Here is a 27,939-nt window from a genome sequence, read left to right as displayed (position 1 = left end):
GAGCAGGAATCAGGAGGATAGAATTATGGTCAGATTTGCCAAATGGAGGGCGAGGGAGAGCTTTGTACGCGTTAATGTGTGTGGAGTAAAGGTGGTCTAGAGTTTTTTCCCCCCTGGTTGCACATGTGACATGCTGGTAGAAATGAGGTAGAATGGACTTAAGATTCCCTGCATTAAAGTACCCAGCCACTAGGAGCGCTGCCTCTGGATGAGCGTTTTCCTGTTTGCTTATGGCCTTATACAGCTCATTGAGTGCAATCTTAGTGCCAGCATCGGTTTGTGATGGTAAATAGACAGCTATGAAAAATATAGATGAAAACTCTCTTGGTAAATAGTGTGGTCTACAGATTATCATGAGATACTCTACCTCAGGCGAGCAAAACCTTGAGACTTCCTTAGTAATAGATTTTATGCACCAGCTGTTGTTTACAAACATACACAGACCGCTACCCCTTGTCTTAGCGGAGTTAGCCGTTCTATCCTGCTGATGTAGCGTATATCCCGCCAGCTGTATGTTATCCATGTCGTCGTTCAGCCACGACTCGGTGAAACATAAGAAATTACAGTTTTTAAAGTCCTGTCGGTAGGACATCCTTGATCTTAGGTCGTCCATTTTGTTTTCCAATGATTTTACGTTGGCTAATAGGATTGATGGAAGAGGCAGATTACTCGCTCGCCGTCGGATCCTTACAAGGCACCCCGACCTATGTCCACAATATCTCTGTTTCTTTCTCATGCGAATGACAGGGATTTGGGCCTTGTCGGGTGTCTGTAGAATATCCTTTTCGTCCGACTCGTTGAATATTTTTTTCCGTCCAATACGAGGTGAGTAATCGCTGTCCTGATATCCAGAAGCTATTTTCTGTCATAAGAGATGGTGGCAGAAACATTATGTACAGAATAAATGACAAATAACGCAAAAAAACACACATAATAGCACAATTGGTTAGAGGGCCGTAAAATGGCAGCCATCTACTCCGGCGCCATCTCGTTGGCTAGTAGCTACTGGCTAGTTGGCTAGCTAAATGGCTAGCTAGAATAGCAGCCAAGGATGTTGGCTAGTTTATTTGTTTGTGCTCTGATTTAGTTTACACAGATGACTTCAGTCATATGAAAACCTTCTATAGCTAAATATAGCTAACTCCTTTACTTGTGGCTTGCTTCTCATCCAACTGGTGTTAGCTAGCTAGCTACAGCTGTTAGCCTGCTACTAGCTGGGTCATTCATACAATGCAGTGCCTTTTTCTGTCCCCAGGAAATATCAGTTCTTATTTAGTGTAAAATGTCGATTCCAAAAGGCTTTAAATATAAGGTCAGGTGTCCTTTACCTTAAAAATACCAAAATATGGATCCTGAAAGGGAATTTTATGCATTTTAAACACTTTTTGTCAGTGGATGTAGGCATTTTTGCCATTTCCCTAGGTGTTATTTATCTACTTCCACAAGAAATATAAGCCATAAAATAATAACATCTTTAAAATCTTTCTTCATTCTTTTATAGTCCTAGTTAGTCTCTTTCATCAATACAGTTTTTTTCATGATTATTGTATTTATTATTATTTTAGTTAAGATTTTCTGTGTGTCCCTGATATCACTTTCCACCCTGTTAGTTTGTTGTAATTCTCCATTTAAGAAAACAACCCCTTCCTACAATGACACCACATTCAGAAAGTGTCATCATTTATTTGGTGGGAAAACTATGGTGTAAAGCTAAATAAATATAAACACTCAGTTGTATCTATTTGTCCATGTTTCATGTTTTTAGTCTGTATGTCCCACTCATAAATGTCTACCCTGTTAGGCTAAATTATAGAAAAAAATATATATAAATGTTAAAATATGTTTGATAGAGAAGTCAAAATCCTGTTCAAGTGTTCACCATTATGCTAGCTCAATCTTGCTCACTCACAGAGCTATGGCTAATTTAGGTTCAACATTTCCACACTTTTAGGTTCCACCCTGTTAGGATTATGCACCAAACAAATTGGAAAATGCAAACATGTTTTAAGTGCCTGAGCTAGACTAATATGTTTTTCTCAAAGTCAAACGTCCTTTTCATGATAGAATACTAACAAAAATAAACACCTTTTTCCCCCAAAGTTTTGAGGTCCAAATGGCACCGCTTAGTAGGAATGACCCAGCTAGCTGCTGTTGTGCAGCAACAGAGTTTCTGATTCCGGTTTTAGAACTGAGATTCAGCTGAAAAGAAATTAGCATAGTCAGAAATGCTACAAAAAGGTAGCACATCATTGGTTCTCTATTGGCACGTGAGAGCAATAAATTATACATTTAATCAAAAGTGTTGCCCTTACAAACTTATTCAGTCCGAAAGGTGGCAAGTCTAAGGATCACTTAATGGACTGTAGTCTCGTTCTTATCCAACACCTAGATATTGAGCTAGGTCGGGGCAAGAAATTGTCTATTTTCTTAATGCTAATGATCCTGTTAAAAATCTGTTATGTGGTTCTCGGTAACGCAAATCAATTTGATTTGCGAAGTTTCGCCGACATTGGTGTAATGACCTTAGTGATCACTGTTTTACAGCCTGTGTTCGTAATGGCTGCTCAGTGAAACGACCCATCCCGATTTGTCATAGATGCTTGCTAAAAAACTTTAATGAGCAAGCCTTCCTTCATGACCTGGCCTCTGTAAATTTGTATAGAATCAGCTTAATCCCCTCTGTCGAAGACAATTGAACCATCTTTTTTGATATTTTCAGTGGTATTGTTAACAAACACGACCCCATAAAGAAAATGAGAATTAAAAACAGGTTCAGCCCCTCGTTCGACTGTGATCTGGCAGAGTTACTCCACCTCAAGAATTCCATTTGGCGAAAGGCTCGGCACATGCATACTCAGGCTGACTGGCTCACGTTCAGGCAAATGAGAAATAAGTGCACTCAGGCTATCCGGAAGGCCAAAATTAGTTACTTTAAGGAGCAGTTCTCTCTCTGTGGGTCTAACCCCAAGAAGTTATAGAAAACGGTTAAAGACCTGGAGAATAAACCCTCCTCCTCACAACTGCCCATGGTCCTTAATGTTGATGATGTGGTTGTTACTGACAAATTAGCTCTTTAATCACCACTTCATTAAGTCAGGATTCCTATTTGACTCAGCCATCCCTCCTTTCCCGTCCAACATTTCCTCATCTCCCACCCCCTCTAATGCGACTAGCCCCGATGCTTCTCCCTCTTTTTCCCATGCCCCGTTACAAAGTTTCTCCCTGCAGGCAGTCACTGAATCCGAGGTGCTAAAGGAGCTCCTTTAACTTGACCCCAAAAAACCATCTGGGTCAGATGGTTTAGACCCTTTCTTCTTTAAGGTTGCTGCCCCTATCATCGCCAAGCCTATCTCTGACCTTTTTAACCTGTCTCTCCTCTCTGGGGAGGTTCCCATTGCTTGGAAGGCAGCCACGGTGCGTCCTTTATTTAAAGGGAGAGATCAAACTGATCCTAATTGTTATAGGCCAATTTCTATTTTGCCCTGTTTATCAAAAGTGTTGGAAAAACTTGTCAATAATCAACTGACTGGCTTTCTTGATGTCTATAGTATTCTCTCTGGTATGCAATCTGGTTTCCACTCAGGTTAAGGATGTGTCACTGCAACCTTAAAGGTCCTAAATTATGTCACCATTGCCCTTGATTCTAAGCAATGTTGTGCTGCTATTTTTATTGACTTGGCCAAAGCTTTTGATACGGTAGACCATTCCATTCTTGTGGGCCGGCTAAGGAGTATTGGTGTCTCTGAGGGGTCTTTGGCCTGGTTTGCTAACTACCTCTCTCAAAGAGTGCAGTGTATAAAGTCAGAACATCTGCTGTCTCAGCCACTGCCTGTCACCAAGGGAGAACCCCAAGGCTCGATCCTAGGCCCCACGCTCTTCTCAATTTACATCAACAACATAGCTCAGGCAGTAGGAAGCTCTCTCATCCACTTATTTGCAGATGATAAAGTCTTATACTCAGCTGGCCCCTCCCCGGATTTTGTGTTAAACGCTCTACAACAAAGCTTTTTTAGTGTCCAATGAGCTTTCTCTGCCCTTAACCTTGTTCTGAACACCTCCAACAAAGGTAATGTGGTTTGGTAAGAATAATGCCCCTCTCCCCACCGGTGTGATTACTGCCTCTGAGGGTTTAGAGCTTGAGGTAGTCACCTCATACAAGTACTTGGGAGTATGGCTGGATGGTACACTGTCCTTCTCTTAGCACATATCAAAGCTACAGGCTAAGGTTAAATCTAGACTTGGTTTCCTCTATCGTAATCGCTCCTCATTCACCCCAGCTGCCAAACTAACCCTGATTCAGATTACCATCCTACCCATGCTAGATTACGGAGACGTTTATAGATCGGCAGGTAAGGGTGCTCTCGAGCGGCTAGATGTTCTTTACCATTCGGCCATCAGATTTGCCACCAATGCTCCTTATAGGACTCATCACTGCACTCTATACTCATCTGTAAACTGTTCATCTCTGTATTACCTGTCGCAAGACCAACTGGTTGATGCTTATTTATAAAACCCTCTTAGGCCTCACACCCCCTACTGCAGCCCTAATCCTCCGCATACAACACCCGTTCTGCCAGTCACATTCTGTTAAATGTCCCTAAAGCACACACATCCCTGGGTCGCTCCTCTTTTCAGTTCGCTGCAGCTAGCAACTCGAACGAGCTGCAAAACTGGACAGTTTTATCTTCATCTCTTCATTCAAAGACTCAATCATGGACACTCTTACTGACAGTTGTGGCTGTTTCGCGTGATGTATTGTTGTCTCTACCTTTTTGCCCTTTGTGCTGTTGTCTGTGCCCAATAATGTTTGTACCATGTTTTGTGCTGCTACCATGTTGTGCTGCTGCCATGTTGTGTTGCTACCATGTTGTTGTCATGTTGTGTTGCTACCATGCTGTGTTGTCATGTGTTGCTGCCATGCTATGTTGTTGTCTTAGGTCTCTCTTGTCATGATGTGTGTTTTGTCCTATATTTTATTTTAATTTAAAAATTTTATCCCAGCCCCCGTCCCCGCAGGAGGCTTTTTGCCTTTTGGTATGCTGTCATTATAAATAATAATTTGTTCTTAACTGACTTGCCTAGTTAAATAAAGGTTAGATAAAATAAATAAATAAAATATTGGCTTAAATATGAATTTAACATTGAGCTTCAATCAATCCTTACTAACTATAATGTTACACAGAGTGACCGACTGAAAGGGAACCACTGTTCCCTGGTGTCCTACTACACCATACATACACCATCATCAGTTTCATCACTGCTCTCGTCATGACAGGCAGTGCAACTTATCACGACTAATAATACAACTACCACTTATTCAGCAATAATGGCATTACATCAAGTTAATTTAACCTGGACTGTCCTGATGCCCTGTCTATTATCTACTAGTGGGATTCTTTGGGAGAGAAGTGCGTCAATGTAGTATGTCTCTCTTCCTAAAATGGGCTCTTGAGAGAGAGAGCAGCCCTAGTCGTGACAGCAGAGGGAGAAGTGGGGGAGGCAGGGATAGAATAGGTTGGCCACTCTCAGGAGAAAGCATTCATGTCTATTGTTGCTGTGTAGGGCATTTCTCCTGAATGAACTGTTCTGTATTGCACAACTCAGGTACAAGGTGTCCCTCTGGCTAGGATGATACGCACATCAGGTGTGTGTTTGTGTGTCAAGTGGGTGAAGTGTGCATGTGTGTGGAGAGGATAGAGAATAGCGACTATCTGATTGTGCAGTAGCTTCCTGCCAGGGTTGTGTTCAGTAGGGAGAATACACTTTGAATCCTAGTAAATCCGGCCTGTGTTCTGTTGTAAAACCAAGTTCCATCTGGGACAGAACAAAATTCCAAAAATAATAACTTGGCATGGATCCAAGATTTCAACAATTTCAGTATTTCAATCTGAAACCTTTTACATGGCACACTTCATTATTTAGCATGTCACCCTACATCTGTAGAATTAAAAAAATATATTTCTGTATGAATCCAATCTTGGAGCAAGTGTTGCCTTGGGAAGTGGCACCATCCATTTTCTGGGCTGTGTCTATAGGTGGGACTGTGAGAGATGAGGATTAGACTTACCCCACCATGGGTCCCTCTCGGTCCAGACTGTACACCTGTCTGGGGTTCAGCAGGTACTGGAACTTTCTCAATACCCTGCAGGAGACATATAACAGCGTGTTAGAGTTACTGCACACACACAAACTGACAAACTCACAAACTGTATGTGCACAGATGGAGCCAGAGAGAGAGGGAAAGAGAGAGAGAGGTAATACTTCATGCATACAAAGACAGACATATAACATGTAAAGAAGCACCATCCAAACAGTACCATTTTTACTTAAAAACACTGTTAATATGGTGTCTACAGTAAATGTTCTGCTCCACAAATTGTCAATATCTCTATAGCGTACTGTGCCCATTGACACAGTAGTTTTCTGTAACCTTGACAAGCGGGAGCTGCATCAGAGGTCTATTCTATTGAAGCCTCCACAGTGCTCTTCACGGAGCCTTGCACTGGTAATTGTGTTAGCTTCCGATACCCACACAGCACTTTGGTCAGAGTGAGAACAGAGTATAAAGAGGAGTGGGTAGAGGAGACAACGGAAAGCCGACAGCTAGGTTAGAATGCGTCACGATGAACTAATCATTTGGCCTAGAATGCAACTCATACTATGTAGAGTGGCAGATTACTTGGGCAGTAAAAGTGTTAGGATACTGTTATGAATGTGTCATAAAGAACACTTCAATTTAAGTCTAACCAAGTTCATGCAGAAAGAGAAATTAGTAGAGATATACTACTTAATTTAAGAGAACTGTACGGCATTTCAAATGCTCATTCACAAAAACTTGATCAATCAGTGACTCAACACCAACATTTTCATTTCCTTATTTACATCAAAAGGGATAAATAAATAGACTTGCTTTTTGTACTCAGAGAGTAAATGCATCTTTTTGTACGAGAACACGTCTAATAATAGAGAATAATTCTACCTTTAAGGGGTATTTAAGACTATGTTGCTATGGTGATGGTGTTTCTGAAGCCAAAAAAGTGTCCTCAGGGTGCTATGAAATGCATGGTGGGAGGAGAGAGAACTGAAACAGGGAACACATTCATTTACAGCCAGAATGGAACTTGCGCCTTTAGGACACAGCGAAATGACCATAATTATTTACCAAATTACAAAGCCTTTAAATTCTTGAATTTCTTCTCTCAAACTATGTTAGCTTCACATTACTTTGATTCTATGATAAGTAGCCAGCCAAAAGTTTAGAACACTTTGACAGTAGCATTACATGACTGTATAAAACACATATTGCAGGAGTGTTTCAATCAGAGTGAATAATCAGAGACCCTCTATGTCAGCCATACTCAACTAGCAGACCGCGGTCAGGATCCAGACCCAGAACAGGGTCAATACGGACCACGGGTCCCGACTTAAAAAATAAATATTAGACTGTATATACAGTGCATTCAGAAAGTATTCAGACACCTTGACTTTTTCCACATTTTGTTACGTTACAGCCTTATTCTAAAATGGATTAAATAAAACATTTCCCTCATCAATCTACACACAATACCCCATAATGACAAAGCGGAAACAGGTTTTTTCTCAAAAACAGAAATACCTTATTTACATAAGTATTCAGACCCTTTGCTATGAGACTTGAAATTGAGCTCAGGTGCATCCTGTTTCCATTGATCATCCTTGAGATGTTTCTACAACTTGATTGGAGTCCACCTGTGGTAAATTCAATTGATTGGACAGGAACACACCTGTCTATATGAGGTCCCACAGTTGACAGTGCATGTCAGAACAAAAACCAAACCATGAAGTTGAAGGAATTGTATGTAGAGCTTCAAGACAGAATTGCGTCGAGGCACAGATTTGGGGAAGGGTACCAAAACACAGTGGCCTCCATCATTCTTAAATAGAAGAAGTTTGGAACTACCAAGACTCTTCCTAGAGCTGGCTGCCCGGCCAAACTGAGCAATCGGTGAAGAAGGGCCTTGGTCAGGGAGGTGACCAAGAACCCGATGGTCACTCTGACAGTTCCTCTGTGGAGATGGGAGAATCTTTCAGAAGGACAACCATCTCTGCAGCACTCCACCAATCAGGCCTTTATGGTAGAGTGGCCAGACGGAAGCCACTCCTCAGTAAAAGGCACATGGCAGCACGCTTGGAGTTTGCCAAAAGGCACCTAAAGGACTCTCAGACCATGAGAAACAAGATTCTCTGGTCTGATGAAACCAAGATTGAACTCTCTGGCCTGAATCTCTGGAGAGACCTGAAAATAGCTGTGCAGTGACGTTCCTCATCCATCCTGACAGAGCTTGAGAGGATCTGCAGAGAAGAATGGGAGAAACTCCCCAAATACAGGTGTGCCAAGCTTGTAGCGTCATACCCAAGAAGACTCGAAACTGTCATCGCTGCCAAAGGTGCTTCAACAAAGTACTGAGTAAAGGGTCTGAATACTTATGTAAATGTGATATTTAAGTTATTTATTTTTAATACATTTGCAAAAATGTCTAAAAACCAGTTTTTGCTTTGTCATTATGGGGTATTGTGTGTAGATTGATGAGGGGAAAAAAAACAATTTAATCAATTTTAGAATAAGAATGTAACATGACAAAATGTGGAAAAATTGGAATGCACTGTATATAAAGTACCAGTCAAAAGTTTGGACACACCTACTCATTCCAGGGTTTTTCTTTATTTTTTACTATTTTCTACATTGTAGAATAATAGTGAAGACATCAACACTATGAAATAACACATATGGAATCATGTGGTAACCAAAAAAGTGTTAAACAAATCAAAATATATTTTATATTTGAGATTCTTCAAATAGCCACCCTTTGCCTTGATGAAAGCTTTGCACACTCTTGGCATTCTCTCAACCAGCTTCATGAGGTAGTCACCTGGAATGCATTTCAATTAACAGGTGTGCTTTCTGAAAAGTTAATTTGTGGAATTTCTTTCCTTCTAAATGCGTTTGAGCCAATCAGTTGTGTTGTGACAAGGTAGGGGTGGTATATAGAAGATAGCCCAATTTGGTAAAAGACCATGTCCATATTATGGCAAGAACAGCTCAAATAATCAAAGAGAAACGACAGTCCATCATTACTTTAAGACATGAAGGTCAGTCAATATGGAACATTTCAAGAACTTTTAAAGTTTCTTCAAGTGCAGTCGCAAAAACCATCAAGTGCTATGATGAAACTGGCTCTCATGAGGACCGCCACAGGAATGGAAGACCCAGAGTTACCTCTGCTGCAAAGGATAAGTTCATTAGAGTTACCAGCCTCAGAAATTGCAGCCCAAATAAATGCTTCACAGAGTTCAAGTAACAGACACATCTCAACATCAACTGTTCAGAGGAGACTGCATGAATCAGGCCTTCATGGTCAAATTGCTGCAAATAAACCAATAAGAAGAAGAGACTTGCTTGGGCCAAGAAACACGAGCAATGGACATTAGACCTGTGGAAATCTGTCCTTTGGTCTGATGAGTCCAAATTAGAGATTTTTGGTTCCAACCGCCATGTCTTTGTGAGACGCAGAGTAGGTGAACGGATGATCTCCGCATGTGTGGTTCCCACCGTGAAACATGGAGGAGGTGGTGTGAAGGTGTGGGGGTGATTTGCTGGTGACACTGTCATGATTTATTTAGAATTCAAGGCACACTTAACCAGCATGGCTACCTCATCATTCTGCAGTGATACGCCACCCCATCTGGTTTGTTCATTTGTTTTTCAACAGGACAATTACCCAAAACACACCTCCAGGCTGTGTAAGGGCTATTTGACCAAGAAGGAGAGAGATGGAGTGCTGCATCAGATGACCTGGCCTCCACAATCTCCCGACCTCAATCCAATTGAAATGGTTTGGGATGAGTTGGACCGCAGAGTGAAGGAAAAGCAGCCAACAAGTGCTCAGCATATCTGGGAACTCCTTCAAGACTGTTGGAAAAGCATTCCTCATGAAGCTGGTTGAGAGAATGCCAAGAGTGTGCAAAGCTGTCATCAAGGCAAATGGTGCCTATTTGAAGAATCTAAAATCTAAAATATATTTTGATTTGTTTAACACTTTTTGGGTTACTACATGATTCCATATATGTTATTTCATCGTTTTGATGTCTTCCCTATCATTCTACAATGTAGAAAATAGTAAAAAATTAAGAAAATCCCTTGAATGAGTAGGTGTGTCCAAACTTTTGACTGGTACTATAAGTATTCATACCCCTCAGTCAATACATGTTAGAATCACCTTTGGCAGTTATTACAGCTGGGAGTATTTTGGGGTAAATCTCTGAAGAGCTTTGCACACCTGGATTGTAAAATAGTTGCACATTATTCAGAAAAAAAATATTCAAGCTCTGTCAAGTTGGTTGTTGATCATTGCTAGACAGCCATTTTCAAGTCTTGCCATATTTAAGCCGATTTAATTCAAAACTGTAACTAGGCCACTCAGGAACATTCAATGTCGTCTTGGTGAGCAACTCCAGTGTAAATTTGGCCTTGTGATTTAGGTTATTGTCCTGCTGAAAGGTAAATTTGTCTCCCAGTGTCTGTTGGAAAGCAGACTGAACCAGGTTTTCCTCTAGGATTTTGCCTGTGTTTAGCTCTATTCCATTTCTTTTTATTCTAAAAAACTCCACCATGATGAAGCCACCACCAAGTTTGAAAAAATGAAGAGTGATGTGTTGTGTTGTATTTGCCCCAATCATAACGCTTTGTATTAAGGACATAAAGTTAATTCCTTCTCTACATTTTCTGCAGTTTTACTTTAATGCCTTGTTGCAAATAGGATGCATGTTTTGGAAGATTTTGTTTCTGTACAGGCTTCCTTTTTTTCACTCTGTCATTTAGGTTAGGATTGTAGAGTAATAACTACAATGTTGTTAATCGATCCTCGGTTTTCTCCTATCACAGCCATCAAACTCTGTAATAGTTTTAGTTTTTTCGCCTCATGGTTAAATCCCTGAGCGGTTTCCTTCCTCTCCGGCAACTGAGTTAGGAAGGATGCCTGTATCTTGGTTGTGACTGGGTGTATTGATACGCCATCCAAAGTGTAATGAATAACTTCACCATGGTCAAAGGGATATTCAATGTCTGCTTTTTTTTTACCCATCTAACAATATTGACGGTATTAACTGTAAAATACCATATTTGGAGGAGGATTTGTTTTTTGGGGGGAAGTATTACATTTTACAGATGTTGGAATCTGTCTCTTGAGTCTTCTTTGCGAGGCATTGGAAAACCTCCCTGGTCTTTGTGGTTGAATCTGTGTTAGAAATTCACTGCTCGACTGAGGGACCTTACAGATAATGTGTGGGGTACAGAGATGAGGTAGTCGTTCAAAAATCATGTTAAACGCTATTATTGCACACATGAGTACATGCAACTTACATGTTTACTCCTGAACTTATGTAGGCTTGCCATAACAAAGGACTTGAATATTTATTGACTCAAGACATTTCAGGTTTTCATTTTTAATGAATTTGTGAAATATTCCACTTTGACATTATGGAGTATTGAGTGTAGGCCAGTGACACAAAAATTTGACTCACTCAGATATCATATGAACACACATAAGACATGGCAAAATGTGTCGAATTGCAGGAAATTAGCTTTAAACCTGCAAAACAATTTATCTGTCCTATGGAAAAATTTGTAGAATTGCAGGAAATTTGCTTAAAAACTGCAACATTTTCTTTATGCCAACAAGAGGGGAGTGAACAGTTTGGGGTCACATGGGTCGCGAGGTGTTTTTTTTTTTTACTACGGTGATAGACAATATCCATCCGGACCTTTTCCACCTAGGAAATTTGTGCTCTATGTCACTTACCGCTCTCCCTGTCTCCCGCCACTCTTTGGGTTGACCAGGACCAGGAGGGGATGTGTGCCTGGGAGAGGAGTGATCTGGACAGGAGAGCAGAGACAGTCTAATGAGATATAGTGTATATCCATGGATACACAATCAACACACACTTTAGCCTGCCATGAGCGAACACAACAGACTCCAAGGCTCTGAACATGCTCTGGGCTCGATTCACTCACCTGCAGTGCTTGTCCGTCTCCTGTGAATTTGAAGCTCTGACTCGGGTCATCAGGGCTGGTGCTGGGCGGGGAGTCCCCTTCACCCCGCTTCACAACAGAATGACGGTCCTACAGACAGATAGATAGGCCAGCAGACATAGAGACACATAAATAGACAGAAATATGAATGTGTGTTTATGAATTGTGACAGAGAAATTGGACAAAAGGTGTATACAACAGGCGGCTGGTGGCACCTTAATTGGGGAGGACGGGCTCATAGTAATGGCTGGAACGGAATTAATGGAATGGTATCAAACACATCAAATACATGGTTTCCATGTGTTTGATACCATTCCATTAACTCCATTCCAGCCATTATTATGAGCTGTCGTCCACTCATCAGCCTCCTGTGGTGTATACCATTGTGGGCCTATAGTTATATATCTCAAGGGGGTTTTTCAGCATTGAAAGTATTGGAGATAAAACATTTAGAGATTTACGGCATGTGATCTCACCAGGACGACAGGGCAGATGTAAGAGGGGAGTAGAGTGTGGTCTCTAAGGGCTCCTCCATCACATTCCGGCTTCATGTTGGACGCACACTTATTATGGAGCTGATCAGGGAGGAGGATGAGGAGAATGGAGGGAGGAAAAGAGCAGAGAAGGAGGAGAAGAAAGAGAATGAGGAGATATTGCATAATAGTACCAGATACAATGCAAAACACTTCACTTAAAAGCCCTATAAAAGTTGAAAGCTAATAATAACTAAATATAAATGATATTGAAATTTATTTTACCTTTATTTAACTAGGCAAGTCAGTTAAGAACAAATTCTTATTTACAATGACGGCCTACACCGGCCAAACCCGGACGACGCTGGGCCAATTGTGCGCCGCCCAATATATCCTCTTTCCCTTGATTGATGTCTGACAAAGTCTGATTTAATGCAAAGTACAGTAGCTGCTTCTAAGACTGAGGATGAATGAATGCCTGCTGTGATACTACAGGGATGAGCCCATTACTAAATTATATATATATATAAATTGACCACCCAAGCAAGCTCTTTGAACTCCCCTTACTGGTGGTTTGAGGTACCACAGTTTGAGTTTTCATCTGAACATTTACCTAATGGTGACATCTAGTGGACATCTAAGGTAAAGTCGAAATTAGAAAATGGGGGGGGGGGGGTTGAAGCTAATTTACTGCATTTCTATACAATTTAAAAACGTAGAAAATGCAATTTGGAGAACAGCAACAAAAGGTAGGTTCATTCACATTAATCTACAAACACATCACATTAGCTATACAATTGTAATGTTATACCCCTGAAAGGGGGGAAATATGACAAATGATTCACACTGACACATAGCAATGATGAATTTGCATAAAATCATCAACTCTTTACATTATTTTTTTCAAAATATATAGCTTTCACTTTGTATTCCTAGGCATTACTAATCAACCTCTGCACAAACAGACATCAATGGAGCACACAGATGATCGTATCATCAATGGAGCACACAGATGATCGTATTAATCACATTCACATGAATTATTAGAATAATACTTACGATTCTGTATTAATATCAGTGATGTAATGGTAAAAAAAGGTGGGTAATGGGGAAACTATAAACTCCAGTGGGCGATTGAGATTAAGACGAACAACCAACGATACAAATGAAAACGTATGACATTTTTAGAATTGTATTGTTTGCATTTTGATTGCATTTTAATATAGGCCTATGCCTATATGGAATACAGGCCATGTGGAGATGTTCATATTGAAACATATCTTATTTTTTTAAGTTCCTAACTTGTTTGATAAGATTAGTACAGATTTTCTCGGGGGACCCCACATGGGGCCCTGACCCCAAATTAGGGAACCACTGTACTAAACTCTCTCTATCCTCAGCTTCCTCCTGCATGCATTGCAGCCTGCCTCAGCCTCCCCACCTAGCGCCATATAACTGTCTGTCTCAGTTAGCCTACTCTCTGTAAAGCAAAGTTATTATGAGCATTTAGTAGCCTATTCTTTGCTCCTACTGAGGTAGGCTCTGTTTAATGTTAGCTTCTTAAGTAATACTAGCCAGAGCCCTTCAACATTACTGCAATAGAAGTCTCTGCCGGCAGCTAGCCACCTGACTGATTGACATATTTTTAAGCAACTATTTACCAGTTGTGCACTCATTCTCTGAGAGTAGTTTTTGTTTGTTTGGGGGATGTCTGTAAATGTGGCAGGAGTCACAGGCGGTTCTAAAATGGCCTTTTGTCCGGCATCTTGCAAACGCACTGTCAGCTGTTTTCTTACTTGAGCCGACACCGAGCTGGGGTAGTTCGTTTCACGTCTCAGGCCCTCAGCCTGTGCCATGAGAGGGTGGAGTTAGCCGTTTGAGAGAGTGGTGATTGTGCTGCTAAAAAGGCAAATCCGGGAGGCAAATCCAGGGACGCAGCTGAACATAACGAACAAACCACTGTTCATGATTCCACTCATTTGCAAAGAGGCAAGCGCGATTAGAACTCAGTCAGATCAAGAATATAAGCGTTCTGAGCTTTGATCAACGCTGGGATTAATATTTTCATATTGATTTTCTTTGTGTACAAAATATATATTTTTATTATCTCAGTGTCCTCATATGTAGTTATGGCCCTGAGTGTGTACTACTTACAGTGATCTGACACCACACACAGTGTAGGCCCGTTAAGCCCTGGTAGCACTTGATACTTCTGTGACAGCGGTCGCACTTAGTAGGAGAGTTTCCCTCCATCCACACGTGCTGCATAGCCTGGAGGGACGGAAGAAAAAGGAGAGAGTGAGAGAAAGAGCGAGAGAGATAGAGACAGGAACAATCCCAATTAAAAGGTCACAACATAAATCTAGTGCTAAACGTGCTATATTTAGTGTCAGATATCTACAAAAATAAAAGGCCATCTGAAAGGCATCATCTGCTAGTGAACCAGACTTGAGAAAGTGAAGTGGCGCAGAAACAGAGTAGACCTCCATCTGGAGAGAGAGAGAGGGGGCTTTAGAGGGACAATTTCAAGGTCTGTGAGTTCATTCCAGAAGGGGTCTAATTAAATCAGATTTTATATATAGAGACCGGTTAACAACATAAGTAGCGCTGCATGATCTCCCTGCCTCCATGATCCCATGCGTAGGGGTGTGTGTGTGTGTGTGTGTGTGAGTCCCTGTTCCCATGATCCTTCTGCTCCTCTCCAGTCCTTAGCACTCGGCCAACTGCCAAAACAGGTTGCTTAGCGACGGCAGGGCGTTCTATTCTCACAACGTTAGTCAGATGGTGGTTAGGGGTTAGCTCTGGGTCAGCTTAAGGCATCACACTAAAGAGTCACTTAAGGTAGGATATTGTAAGCCTGAGTCATGGTCAAGCTCACTGATTGAGAGGATTACACTAGCATGAGTAATGCACGCAAGAGATTTGTGAGTCGTTTAGTAAAGGGTAGGCATATATTTCTCAATATTTGTCACAAGTTTTCTAAAACATAGGCACATAATAGATACTGTAATGACACACGACAATATCGTCACTGTGTGTGTGTGTGTCTGTGTGTAGTTGTCTGTATAATACTCACATTAGTGTGTCTGCGGGACTTGGCGTAGGTACTGATGCAGGCAGCGATGTCTTTGGACACACAGCGTTCATGGACTGTGTACTTGCATACTGAAACACAGAGGTACAGAGAGAGACAGTTAACCAGTGGATGAACACTGAGCAGTAAGACCAACCCTTTCATGACCCAGTGATAACATAAACCTTGCCTTGATAGTAGATCATTAATTAGTCATGCAGTCATGTTTGTTATTCACAGAATGGAGGATGGGATAACAGAGTCAGAGAGAAATAGAGACAAGCATCTGGTTGAAAGACAGAGAGAGGAACTGAAAGGCATTCAGGAAGAGAGAGAACAGAGAGAGTGGAGTAGTGAATGCCAACGAGGGACAGAAATAGGGACTGAAGGAGAGAGAGAGTGGAACTGAGGGCCACACACAGACTCACTAGAGCAGCAGAGGCCCTGCTTGCGGACTCCCCGCAGCATGGTGTGGCAGTAGTTACAGTAGGCTGGCTTGTTGAAGTGCTTTAGTTTCCACACATGCTGCCCATCCTCCTGCACATTCTACAGAGAGAGAGAGAGAGAGAGAGAGAGATTTTTTGGAACTGCCGCCCCAAACGCACTCACAGAGACACACACACACACAAACACTATCTCTCTTCCCATAGGGATCATACACTTACTAAAATGTATGCTCTCATGTATGCACTCACTGTACTGCAAGTCGCTTTAGATAAAAGCATCTGTTATATGGCATCCATTATCATATTATATTACACACACACACACACACACACACACAGTGTCTTACCGTCTCCATGCCCAGCAGGACCAGCAGAGGGATGGTGGTGAGGCCTCCTCTGATCCACTCCTCCAGAATGACTGTTCCGTCTCGGTCATAGTCTATCTCTTCCATCATCTCCTTCAGGATCTAGAACACAAGGAGACGGGGAGGACAGCAGATGAGTCCAGTAATATTATAATACTGTAACGTTCCAATGTTTCCTCGTCACTGTAGTTAAGCTAGCCTGTTCAGGTCGACCTACTCCAACGCCCCAATATATTGGGAACAGGGGAAACAAGACACATAAGGCTGTGTGCATCCTTACTGGTCGCAGCTCTGTAGAGTCCCATTCCAGATACTCTGCCACGTGGACCATCTGATTGATGATGCGGTCCAGTTCCTACACACACAGGAAGAGAGCAAAACAGTAGACCACAACAACACCACTGTGGCAGTCTTCTTGATAACAAATGAACTCATCCACACACATAAAGAGGGCACAACATTACTAACAATAGACTGACCGAGAGGGGACCACAACAACACTGAGGCTCATTCATGTTTACAATCACACATGTTCTACTTCTCTGTTTAGGAAACGAGACAACCCTGCACATTGTGGAATGGGAGATCATAGGAAGTCTCCTTGAAAATACATGAAGTCACCCAGAGTCAGACTACAAGTCCTCTGATATAATCTACATCCACATCATCCTATGAGGATTGTATCCTTTGACTGTGCATTCATGATTTCTATTGCTGGACACCAGCAAGCAGTTCAGCTCAGCAGAGACTAGAATGATTAACTACTCTGCCCTCGTTGATTCATTATACTATGATTCATCATACAGGCTATACTGTTGCAGAGATCTAAGAATGTAGCTTTTGCACAATTTAATAGAAACAGCTGACTGGGAACAAACTGGTTGAATCAACGTTGTTTCAATGTAATTTGTCAGCGTATTGTGATGTGGAGTCTACGTGGAAAATACATTGGATTTGAAAAAAGTAATCAACGTAAACTGTTGTTTTGATGGTACAATTTCAACCGCAGGATTATGTCATCATGGTAACCAAATTTCAACATAGACAAACCTTGTATGAAAATGTTTCAATTTGTACCTTTGAAACAATGTCACATGATATCCACTATCAGAAAAAAAACAATAGGCTGGGCAGCACCTCCTACTGGAGAATTGATCTATCTACAGCTACTCTTTGGTCTCCCATCCAGGGTTTTAACCAAGCCTAGCTTAGCTATGATATTTGTCACTGACTATTACCAATGTGCTATCGTTGAGTGATCTCCAATTTAAAAATGAAATAGATTTACTGTTGCTATTGAAGTCATTCGAAAGGGTAGCATTAACAGAGCAAATTAAATGTTACCATACTCTATCATTCATATACTGTATCATCAATTATGCTATTTATGACTATATAGTATTTGCAAAGTCATCAACAGCTATTGTTTCAATTCAATCCAGGATTAACCTAAAATAGACAATACAGTACCTTCAGAAAGTATTCATACCCCTGAAGTATTCTGCATTTTGTTGTGTAACAGTCTGAATTCAAAATTGATTAAATATATTTTTTTCCTCACCCATCTACACACAATACCCCATAATAACAAAGTGAAAACATGTTTTTATACATTTTAGCACATTTATTGAAAATTAAATACAGAAATGTCTCATTTATATGTTAGAATCACCTTTGGCAGCGATTACAGCTGTGAGTCTTTCTGGGTAAGTCTTTAACAGCTTTGCACACTTGGATTGTACAATATCTGCACATTTTCTTAAAATAATTCTTCATGCTCTGTCAGGTTGGTTGTTGATCATTGCTAGAAGCCATTTTCAAGTATTGCCATAGATTTTCAAGCCGATTTAAGTCAAAACTGTAACTAGGCCACTCAGGAACATTCAATGTCGTCTTGGTAAGCAACTCCAGTGTATATTTGGCCTTGTGTTTTGGGTTATTGTCCTGCTGAAAGGTGAATTTGTCTTCCAGTGTCTGTTGGATAGCAGACTGAACTAGGTTTTCCTCTAGGATTTTGCCTGTGCTTAGCTCTATTACGTTCCTTTTTATCCTAAAAAACTCCCTCGTCCTTGTCGATGACACGCATACGCATAACATCATGCAGCCACCACCATGCTTGAAAAAATGAAGCGTGGTACTCGGTGATGTGTTGTGTTTGCCCCAAACATAACACTTTGTATTCAGGACATACAGTTCATTTCTTTGCCACATTATCTGCAGTTTTACTTTAATGCCTTATTGCAAACAGGATGCATGTTTTGGAATATTTTGATTCAGTACAGGCGTCCTTCTTTTTACTCTGTCATTTAGGTTAGTATTGTGGAGTAACTACAATGTTGTTGATACATCCTCAGTTTTCTCCAATCACAGCCATTGGTGAAATCCCTGAGTGGTTTCCTTCCTCTCTGGCAATTGAGTTATGAAGGACGTCTATCTTTTTTTAGTGACTGGGTGTATTGATACACCATCCAAAGTGTAATTAATAACTTCAATGTCTGCTTTTTTATTTTTATCCATCTACTAATAGGAGCCCTTCTTTGTGGTTGAATCTGTGAAATTCACTGCTCGACTGATGGACCTTACAGATAATTGTATGTGTGGGGTACAGAGATGATGAAGTCAGTCATTCAAAAATAATGTTAAACACTATTATTACACACAGAGTGAGTCCATGCATCTTATTATGTGACTTGTTAAGCATATTTTTACTCCTGAACTTATTTAGGCTTGCCATAACAAAGTGGTTGAATACTTATTGAATGGAGACATTTCAGCTTTTAATTTTTAATTAATTTGTAAAAACTTCTTCAAACATAATTCCACTTTAACATTATGGGGCATTGTGTGTAGGCCAGTGAGACAAAATCTCAATTTAATCAATTTTTAATTCAGGCTGTTACACAACACAATGTTTAAAAAGTCATGATGTGTGACTATTTTATTGAAACCCTAGGCCTAGGGTTTCATGCTCTGGTTGATTTCAAATGTAACGATATTTAGTTACACTACCGTTCAAAAGTTTGGAGTCACTTCGAAATGTCCTTGTTTTCGACAGAAAAGCAATTTTTTTGTCCATTAAAATAACATCAAATTGATCAGAAATACAGGGTAGACATTGTTAATGTTGTAAATGGTTATTGTAGCTGGAAACGGCTGATTTTTTATGGAATATCTACATAGACGTACAGAGGCCCATTATCAGCAACCTTCAGTCCTGTGTTCCAATGGCACGTTGTTTGCGCTAATCCAAGTTTATCATTTTAAAAGGCTAATCGATCATTAGAAAACCCTTTTGCAATTATGTTAGCACAGCTGAAAACCGTTGTGCTGATTAAAGAAGCAATAAAACTGGCCTTCTTGAGACTAGTTGAGTATCTGGAGCATCAGCAATTGTGGGTTCGATTACAGGATCAAAATGGCCAGAAACAAATAACTTTCTTCTGAAACTCGTCAGTCTATTCTTGTTCTGACAAATGAAGGCTATTCCATGCGAGAAATTGCCAAGAAACTGAAGATCTCGTACAACGCTGTGTACTACTCCTTTCACAGAACAGCGCAAACTGGCTCTAACCAGAATAGAAAGAGAAGTGGGAGGCCCCGGTGCACAACTGAGCAAGAGGACAAATACATTAGAGTGTCTAGTTTGAGAAACAGACGCCTCACAGGTCCTCAACTAGCAACTTCATTAAATAGTACCCGCAAAACACCAGTCTCAACGTCAACAGTGAAGAGGCGACTCCGGGATGCTGACCTTCTAGGCAGAGTTGCAAAGAAAAAGCCATATCTCAGACTGGCCAATAAAAAGAAAATATTAAGATGGGCAAAATAACACAGACACTGGACAGAAGATTGGAAAAAAGTGTTATGGACAGACAAATCGAAGTTTGAGGTGTTCAGATCACAAAGAAGAACATTTGTGAGACACAGACCAAATGAAAATAATATATAATGCTGGAGGAGTGCTTGATGCCATCTGTCAAGCATGGTGGAGGCAATGTGATGGTCTGGGGGTGCTTTAGTGGGAGATTTGTACAGGGTAAAGGGGATCTTGAAGAAGGAAGGCTGTGGTCCTCTGTAGCTCAGCTGGTAGAGCACGGCGCTTGTAACGCCAAGGTAGTGGGTTCGATCCCCGGGACCACCCATACACAAAAATGTATGCACGCATGACTGTAAGTCGCTTTGGATAAAAGCGTCTGCTAAATGGCATATTATTTTATTATTATAAGGCTATCACTCCATTTTGCAACATTTACATTTTAGTCATTTAGCAGATGCTCTTATCCAGAGCGACTTACAGGAGCAATTAGGGTTAAGTGCCTTGCTCAAGGGCACATCGACAGATTTTTCACCTAGTCGGCTCGGGGATTAGAACCAGCGACCTTTCGGTTACTGGCACAACGCTCTTAACCACTAAGCTACCTGCCGCCCACGCCATGACATACCCTGTGGACGGCCCTTGATTGGAGCCAATTTCCTCCTACAACAGGACAATGACCCAAAGCACAGCTCCAAACTATGCAATAACTATTTAGGGAAGAAGCAGTCAGCTGGTATTCTGTCTATAATGGAGTGTCCAGCACAGTCACTGGATCTCAACCCTATTGAGCTGTTGTGGGAGCAGCTTGACCGTATGGTACGTAAGAAGTGCCCATCAAGCCAATCCAACTTGTGGGAGGTGCTTCAGGAAGCATGGGGTGAAATCTCTTCAGATTACCTCAACAAATTGACAACTAGAATGCCAAAGGTCTGCAAGGCTGTAATTGCTGCAAATGGAGGATTCTTTGACGAAAGCAAAGTTTGAAGGACACAATTATTATTTATATTAAAAATCATTATTTCTAACCTTGTCAATGACTACATTTCCTATGCATTTTGCTATATTTCCTATTCAAACTCATTTCATGTATGTTTTCATGGAAAATAAGGACATTTGTAAGTGACCCCAAAATTTTGAACGGTAGTGTGTATTTAATTGTGTTTGGGTATCAACGCAACGTAATATCAACATTTGAAGGAGATGTATCTTCTGCTTGGATAGTTCCATATGTGTGGCTTTAATTCCAGTTTGTTTTCAAATTAATAAATGATATGTTGGATTCACATCTCCATCTCAACCAAAAATCAAAGTTAAAGAATAGGATTAAATCAAATTAAACTTTATGTAAAGTGCATTTGATTTGATTTAGTCCTATTCTTTAACATGTTTGGTTGAGATGGAGCAGTTACTGTAACTATAAATGTATTTTTATGTAATCATATAAAGCGTGCATGTTCAAGATAGCATGCATAGGTTGTCGCAGGTCTGTGGAGATCTTCACAACTGCTATAATAATCTGTGCAGAATCTCGAACGGCATTGATCAATTGCACCGTACTTTTATTACCCAATTATCCACGTTGAAATTACGTGGTGTGCCTAGTGGGAGGGTTGGTATGTAATTGGACTGGGGAGAGAAGAGGAGAGAAGGTGAGAGGAGAGGAGAAAAGAGAAGAGGAGAGAGGGCCAGACTTACCGAGCTGTCCAGTACTCCATTGCCATCTGTGTCGTACAGCCGGAACATGACTAGAGGGGAAAGAGAGAAAAGGGACCCCATGATTCAGCTATAATGAGTCCCTGTTAGCACCGCTATAATTCCCAGTCAGACCCCCCTCTGGAGAGCCGGGGAAGTATTAGAGCGCCAAACGACACCACTCCTGTGTTGAAGCTGGGGGAGGTAATAGAGCGTGACATGTACTTCTGTGTTGTTGAGATGTCGGAATCGGTTTGCTGAGATTAGCTGTGTCAGGGTGTGCGGATATAGCTCCCGATGCTAAAGAAGTCTATTAGACACACCAAGGCTTAGGATGTCAAGGGGCTAACGAGGACAGGAGCTAATCCCCAGGGGAGGATGACACCTGACTCACTGCTGACAACCAGTCACTCACTGTACTACTGCGTGTGTAGGCAGGTGTGTGTGTGTGTGTGTGTGTGTGTGTGTGACAGCTCGACTGTATTTGGCCACATAAATAGGGCTGTAAACATTAATTGCTTAAATAATTAAATGTACAATCTAAAAAATGATGGGTTGTTTGGATCACCCAACTGCTGGGTTGCAGGCGTTGGGTCATTTAGTTGGTTTGTTTGTCCCAGTGTCGTCCGGGTTAGGGGAGGGTTTGGCCGGGCGCCTGTAGGCTGACTTCGGTCGTCAGTTGAACGGTGTTTCCTCCGACACATTGGTGCAGCTGGTTCCGGGTTAAGCAAGCAGGTGTTAAGAAGCGCGGCTTGGCGGGTCATGTTTCGGAGGACACATGACTCGCCCTTCGCCTCTCCCAAGCCCTTTGGGGAGTTGCAGCGATGAGACAAGATCGTAATCACAAAATTGGGGAGAAAAAGGGGGTACGAAAAACCCCCCAGCAAGGTTGGGTTGTTGATGCTGGGTTATTGAGATATGACCCAGTGGGTTAGATCAGAAGACTGGAGGCGTGGCTTAGTAGGGGTGTGGCTTTCAGATAGTTATTTTTGGTCACCCGCAAGAGTAAATGTCATTCTGTTTTATCTGTTCTGTTGTATTGTTATCACATGATAAGGTGCATTGTTCACTTTTGTAGTTTTAATGAGGCTTACACATATGAGTTCCTCAAGAGCGTATGCATATCCCATGTTTGTTACAATATGTAAATAATAATGTTATTAATTTTATAATAAAATATGTAATGTGCAAAAATATTCAACAAAAATTAACATTTGCAGTGTACAAACTTAACATGAGCAGGAATAACATTTACTCTCACGTATGGCCCCAAAAAACTATCTGAAGGCCATGCCCCTAATAGGCCACACCTCCTGAAAATAACCCATTCCATTAAAAAAGACCCAGCTGCTGGGTCAACCCAGTATGAAAGTTAATAAAAACCCAACTGATGGCTAAATTAACCCATGTTTGGGTGATACAAACAACCCAACTGGCTGGGTTAAAATCACCCAGCATGTGTTCTGTCCAATAGTTACGTAGCGCTGGGTAACCCAAATTGGATTGTTTTTAATCCAGCATTTTTTTGTGTGTATTATCTGAATTAATCAATTTGACTAATCCTCGCAAATTGTGGTAGGATGTCTTTCTGAGTGGTTTAGGGACACACCTCTTGACTCTACATGACCTCTCTTGGTCTTTCAGCCACAAGTCATTACAAACTTGCCTCCAACCAACCCCTGTAACTCACATTCCAGCTTGTCCTCTGGTGTGCCCCTCTCCAGCAGGGACATGTAACACACAATGTCCTTCAGAAACACCACCTGGGGGGAGGGTAAGGGGGATCCCTTCTGGGTTGACGGACTCCTCCTCTTTTCTGCTCTGATCCTCTCTATGGATGTAATGTAACAAGAGATCAATGTGTGATGGGGATGTCATACAGCAATGACCATGAGCATGACTAAACAACATGGCAGATTGAAATGTGATATGGCATGGTGATATGGATATGGTGATATGATGTGATAGACACATAAAACAAATCCAATGAATTGCATAGCCTGTGTAACGCTGGTAAAGCTTAGGTAGCTACCAATACACATGCCCTACATTGCCTTGCAAAGTACTGAGCTAACATAAACCAATGGCCACAGCTCAGACAATACTGACCTGCACACTTTATCAAACTGCTAGCTAAAATGCCTTGCTGTGAGTGAAAATCAGTACAAAAGTATGTGGACACCCCTTCAAATTAGTGGATTCGGCTATTTCTGTAACATTGATATCATTGGAATCCATTGTTTATGGCAATACCATAGTCTAATACAGCATGCGTCACAACTTTTCCAGGAAAACAGTGTAATTGCCTACAGTACCTGAACAAGGTATTTACCTGGGGAGAGGCGAGGGGAGGCTGGGGACTTGGCTGGGGTGGGGGTCAGAGCATTACTACTGCTGCCTGTGGAGGGTTTGGTCTGGGTGCAGGCAGGTGAGTGGTAGGAACCCCCGGGCGTGTGGGCCCCTGTCCCAGAGCGCTGTGAGGAGGAACGGGAGGAGCAGGGAGAGGTGGACATGGCACCTGAACATGTGGCCATCACAATGGAATGCTCTGGCGTGTGCCGGCCCATTGCTGTCAGGATGCTCTTCCCATTCATTCCTAGAAGACAGAAAGGGGGAGATGAGGGGGAAAGATGATTTCAGGAAAGACAAAGCAAGATAGGTAGGCAGTGGACTGGTTACTTTGCAAACAATTGTGTTTACAGAAGCAGACATTTAGCATTGAGGATTAAGCCTTCACAACAAACAACAAAAAGTAAAGATACCTCGCTTTCCAACCAAGGGTCATGAAGAGAGATTCAAACTGACAAATACAAAACCAACAACTGGACTTTTTGTTTTCACAACAGTAACAAGGACGCCACAGAAAGGTCAGGTGAGATATACTTCACACACAAAACAATAGTTTACAACAAATGCAATTCCACTGAGCCATGTACAGAGTACTACCATGTCACCTGCACCAAAACACAGATCACAAGTCACTTTAAAACAACAGTCAAACACTGGTGACAGACAGTAGCTGGACCTTGAGTCTTAGTAGGGTTATCTAGACATTGTCCTGTTGTCCTGCAGTGGCAGTGGTACCTGTTATGGGGGCACAGGCCACTTCAGTCTGTATAGAGATGCCTGCATCAATGGAACGCGGCTCTGCAGACACATCAGGGCAAGAAAAGCAAGACAGAGAAAGTGAAAGCAATGCACTAGAAGGAGTGTGATATAGGCTGTTTTAAAGGGGAAGGAGAAGGAGTCAGATATATTTATAATTGTCTGGCAATGTGGGAGGGATTCTATTTATAGCCAAGGCTAAATTCAATACATTTCCAATTCAATAAAACTATAATAAAATATAGTAAAAATCTATCTGGTGACATTTTAAAAAGCAATATAAAAAGACAAAGCAGATTAGAGGTTGCGGTAGTCTAAAGGAGCAGACTAGTGCTTCAATGACTATAGACCAATTATGGGACCTTGTCTATAGTCAAACAATAACACATTCTTCTAACCAATGCATTGCTAGGATCATGAGGATCATTAATGAAGCAGGTTCCTATTGGCCCGTATAGTAAAATCCTCTACTGGTGCTGTAGGCAAGGAAGGACAGGAAGTAATGAAAGTGATACAAGAAAGAGTCTGTTTGGCCCTGTGAGGAAAGCAGAATATCAACCTATTAGAGAACTGTGGCCCCTACCTCTCCAACACACAACAAAAGAGACCTTCTATCATGACAGAGGAGGGAAGAATAGTGTCAACAGCACACTAGAAAGACTTATTCCTCCCTGTCTCTTTTTGTTGGGGACTGGGAGATGGATTCAGGCAAGTCAACGCAAGCCTCTCTGGTCCTGAATGATAAAACCATGATGTGACTCTGACAGAGAGAGTGAGAGTGAGAGTGGAAAGGAGAGAGAGAGATAGAGGAAAGGAGAGAGAGGAAAGGAGAGAGAAAGGATAGAGAGAGAGAGAGGAAAGGAGAGAGAGAGAGGAAAGGAGAGAGAGAGAGAAAGGAGAGAGAGGAAAGGAGAGAGAGGAAAGGAGAGAGAGGAAAGGAGAGAGAGGAAAGGAGAGAGAGGAAAGGAGAGAGAGGAAAGGAGAGAGAGAGAAAGGAGAAATAGAGGGGGAGAGAGATAAACAAATACGAAGAGAGAGAGACAGACAGACAGACAGACAGACAGACATACACAGTCATATTAGGAAAACAAGTCTTCAGGGAAAGACAGACACTAGCTGGGTAAATGTGTATCTATCTATCTGATCCTCTCATTTCTGCACACCCACGGAGGTTAGTAGAGAGGTCCAACACCAGATGGCAGTGTAGGCTGTGTTGTTTTTTTCTTCTCCACATCTGATCCAATGAAGAGGCTCAGGAGGAGTAACACCACCTCTCCCCCATCTCTCTCTCGCTCCATCTTTCGCTCTCCCTCCATCTCTCCATCTCAGATGGTTGGGTGGGCTCGCATTCAAATCCCTCCATCCCATCCCTCTATCTTTCCATTTGGAGAGGGGTTAGATTCCTCCCATCTGTCCCCTAGTGTTCAGCTGTTCAGCAGTGAGGGACAGCCAGGCAGGCTGTTAGAGCCCACACAGGTCCTATATATAAACTCATATGGCGGAGGAGGATACACAGTTTACAAGTGGAAGTAAGGAACCAAAACCATAGCTCCATAGCTGTCCCTGTTTGTGACCACTCCAGCACCACTTTACGCTTAATCAGTTCATTCAACTGGTACATGAACATGTGTGTGTGTATGTTGTTTTTGTGTGTGTGTATTCCTGAAGGATCTGCCATGGCAAGTAAAGCAGCAGTGTTTGCATTGTGTTTTTTTGGAAAGTGTTTGAGGATTTTCTTATTGCAGGCAGAGGCAGATGCACTAACTCCCTTGACTACAATCTGTAGCAGAAGGACACTCTCCCTGAGACCAGGGTTAACCTGCGAGGGAATCTAATTTGTGAGATGCATACAGTAGTATTCCATCCATTCAAGAACCAGATACTCAATCAACCCCAGTTCAAATGCAACTGCTTTTGAGAGCCAGGAAAGACTGTTGATATATACCAGGGTCATGTTCAGTAGGTTAGAAAACATTGAGAATCAATTTGGAAAGGGAAGGTACTACCTGAACTTGTCCAATAAGAACACAGATATTCGTTTTCTGTTGCAAAAACGAAAAAATAAACCCTACTGCTCTACTGAACACGACCCAGGTTCTCACCAGTCCCAGCCAGAGTAAATCGCCACCAGGGTGAGGGAGGCCACTACTCACCCAGCAGTCCTGCTCCAGCGCGGGGCACCTCAGGAGAGCAGCCCCCTGTCTTGCTCTTGAAGGAGGTGAACAGGTGCTGACACAGCTCCTCAGGGATGTCGTTCTCCAGGTAGGTGGTCATGAAGAGCTGGAAACCATCATAGTCTATGGGCTGCTCACACACGGATTGATGGAGAGATAGAGAGATAGAGGAAAAAGAAGAGTCAGATACCTTGGATATAAATATTGTAAACAACAGAGTCTGGGCAGCAAAAAAGTACACAATGGTGACATGGAGTAAAAGACACTATCACCATACTTTTTTGCCTCCTGGTCCCTCATTTGTTTATGTGGGAAGGCAATACCTGTAAAGTAAACCACATACTTCTGCAGTAGAAATAATAGAGGCATGGGGCTAGAAATCTGTTTCAGTATGTAAAAGGAATAAAACCTTTAGAAAAGTTGTTTGCCTGTATTGCAATGCTGGAAGTTTTATTGATGGTCTGCAGTATTACATTTTAGATGAGTATGTCATATTCAATCATCTCTCTACAACACACAGAGCATGATGAAAACACTTATCGCTTTTGGCCTTTTTGGAAAAAAGCTTTACGGCTGAGAGGAGACTGGAAATGGCCAATTTGGAGAAAACATAAATCAGTTGGTTTCATGGATTTCAGACAGGATGGTGCGCTGGCTGTGGTTTTAGCCAGCCTTTAAAAGTGTAATATTAGTATAAACTTTAAAAATGTAAAAGGCATACAGACAG

At 41.7% G+C, this 27,939-nt stretch overlaps 1 protein-coding gene across 1 annotated transcript in view; it reads right to left on the bottom strand.

Moving 5' to 3' along the window:
* LOC311143441 (diacylglycerol kinase beta-like) overlaps positions 1-27,939 on the bottom strand; it is a gene marked incomplete at both ends in the record, with an annotated part of 114,149 nt that overhangs the window by 64,181 nt on the left and 22,029 nt on the right. The window contains 14 exons of the mRNA XM_084179258.1: positions 6,068-6,142; positions 11,838-11,911; positions 12,050-12,157; positions 12,544-12,642; positions 14,695-14,811; positions 15,617-15,705; positions 16,042-16,159; positions 16,407-16,526; positions 16,705-16,779; positions 21,937-21,986; positions 23,624-23,764; positions 24,266-24,529; positions 25,018-25,080; positions 27,192-27,342. Of these exons, the coding sequence (XP_084035384.1) occupies positions 6,068-6,142; positions 11,838-11,911; positions 12,050-12,157; positions 12,544-12,642; positions 14,695-14,811; positions 15,617-15,705; positions 16,042-16,159; positions 16,407-16,526; positions 16,705-16,779; positions 21,937-21,986; positions 23,624-23,764; positions 24,266-24,529; positions 25,018-25,080; positions 27,192-27,342 (1,544 nt within the window). The remainder of the gene's footprint in view (positions 1-6,067; positions 6,143-11,837; positions 11,912-12,049; positions 12,158-12,543; positions 12,643-14,694; positions 14,812-15,616; positions 15,706-16,041; positions 16,160-16,406; positions 16,527-16,704; positions 16,780-21,936; positions 21,987-23,623; positions 23,765-24,265; positions 24,530-25,017; positions 25,081-27,191; positions 27,343-27,939) is intronic.

Source organism: Coregonus lavaretus (genome assembly GCF_964263955.1).
Source record: "Coregonus lavaretus genome assembly, chromosome: 16".
Classification (NCBI taxonomy): Eukaryota; Metazoa; Chordata; class Actinopteri; order Salmoniformes; family Salmonidae; genus Coregonus; species Coregonus lavaretus.
Note: the sequence above shows the minus strand (reverse complement) of the source record. Positions and strands in the feature narration are given on the sequence as shown.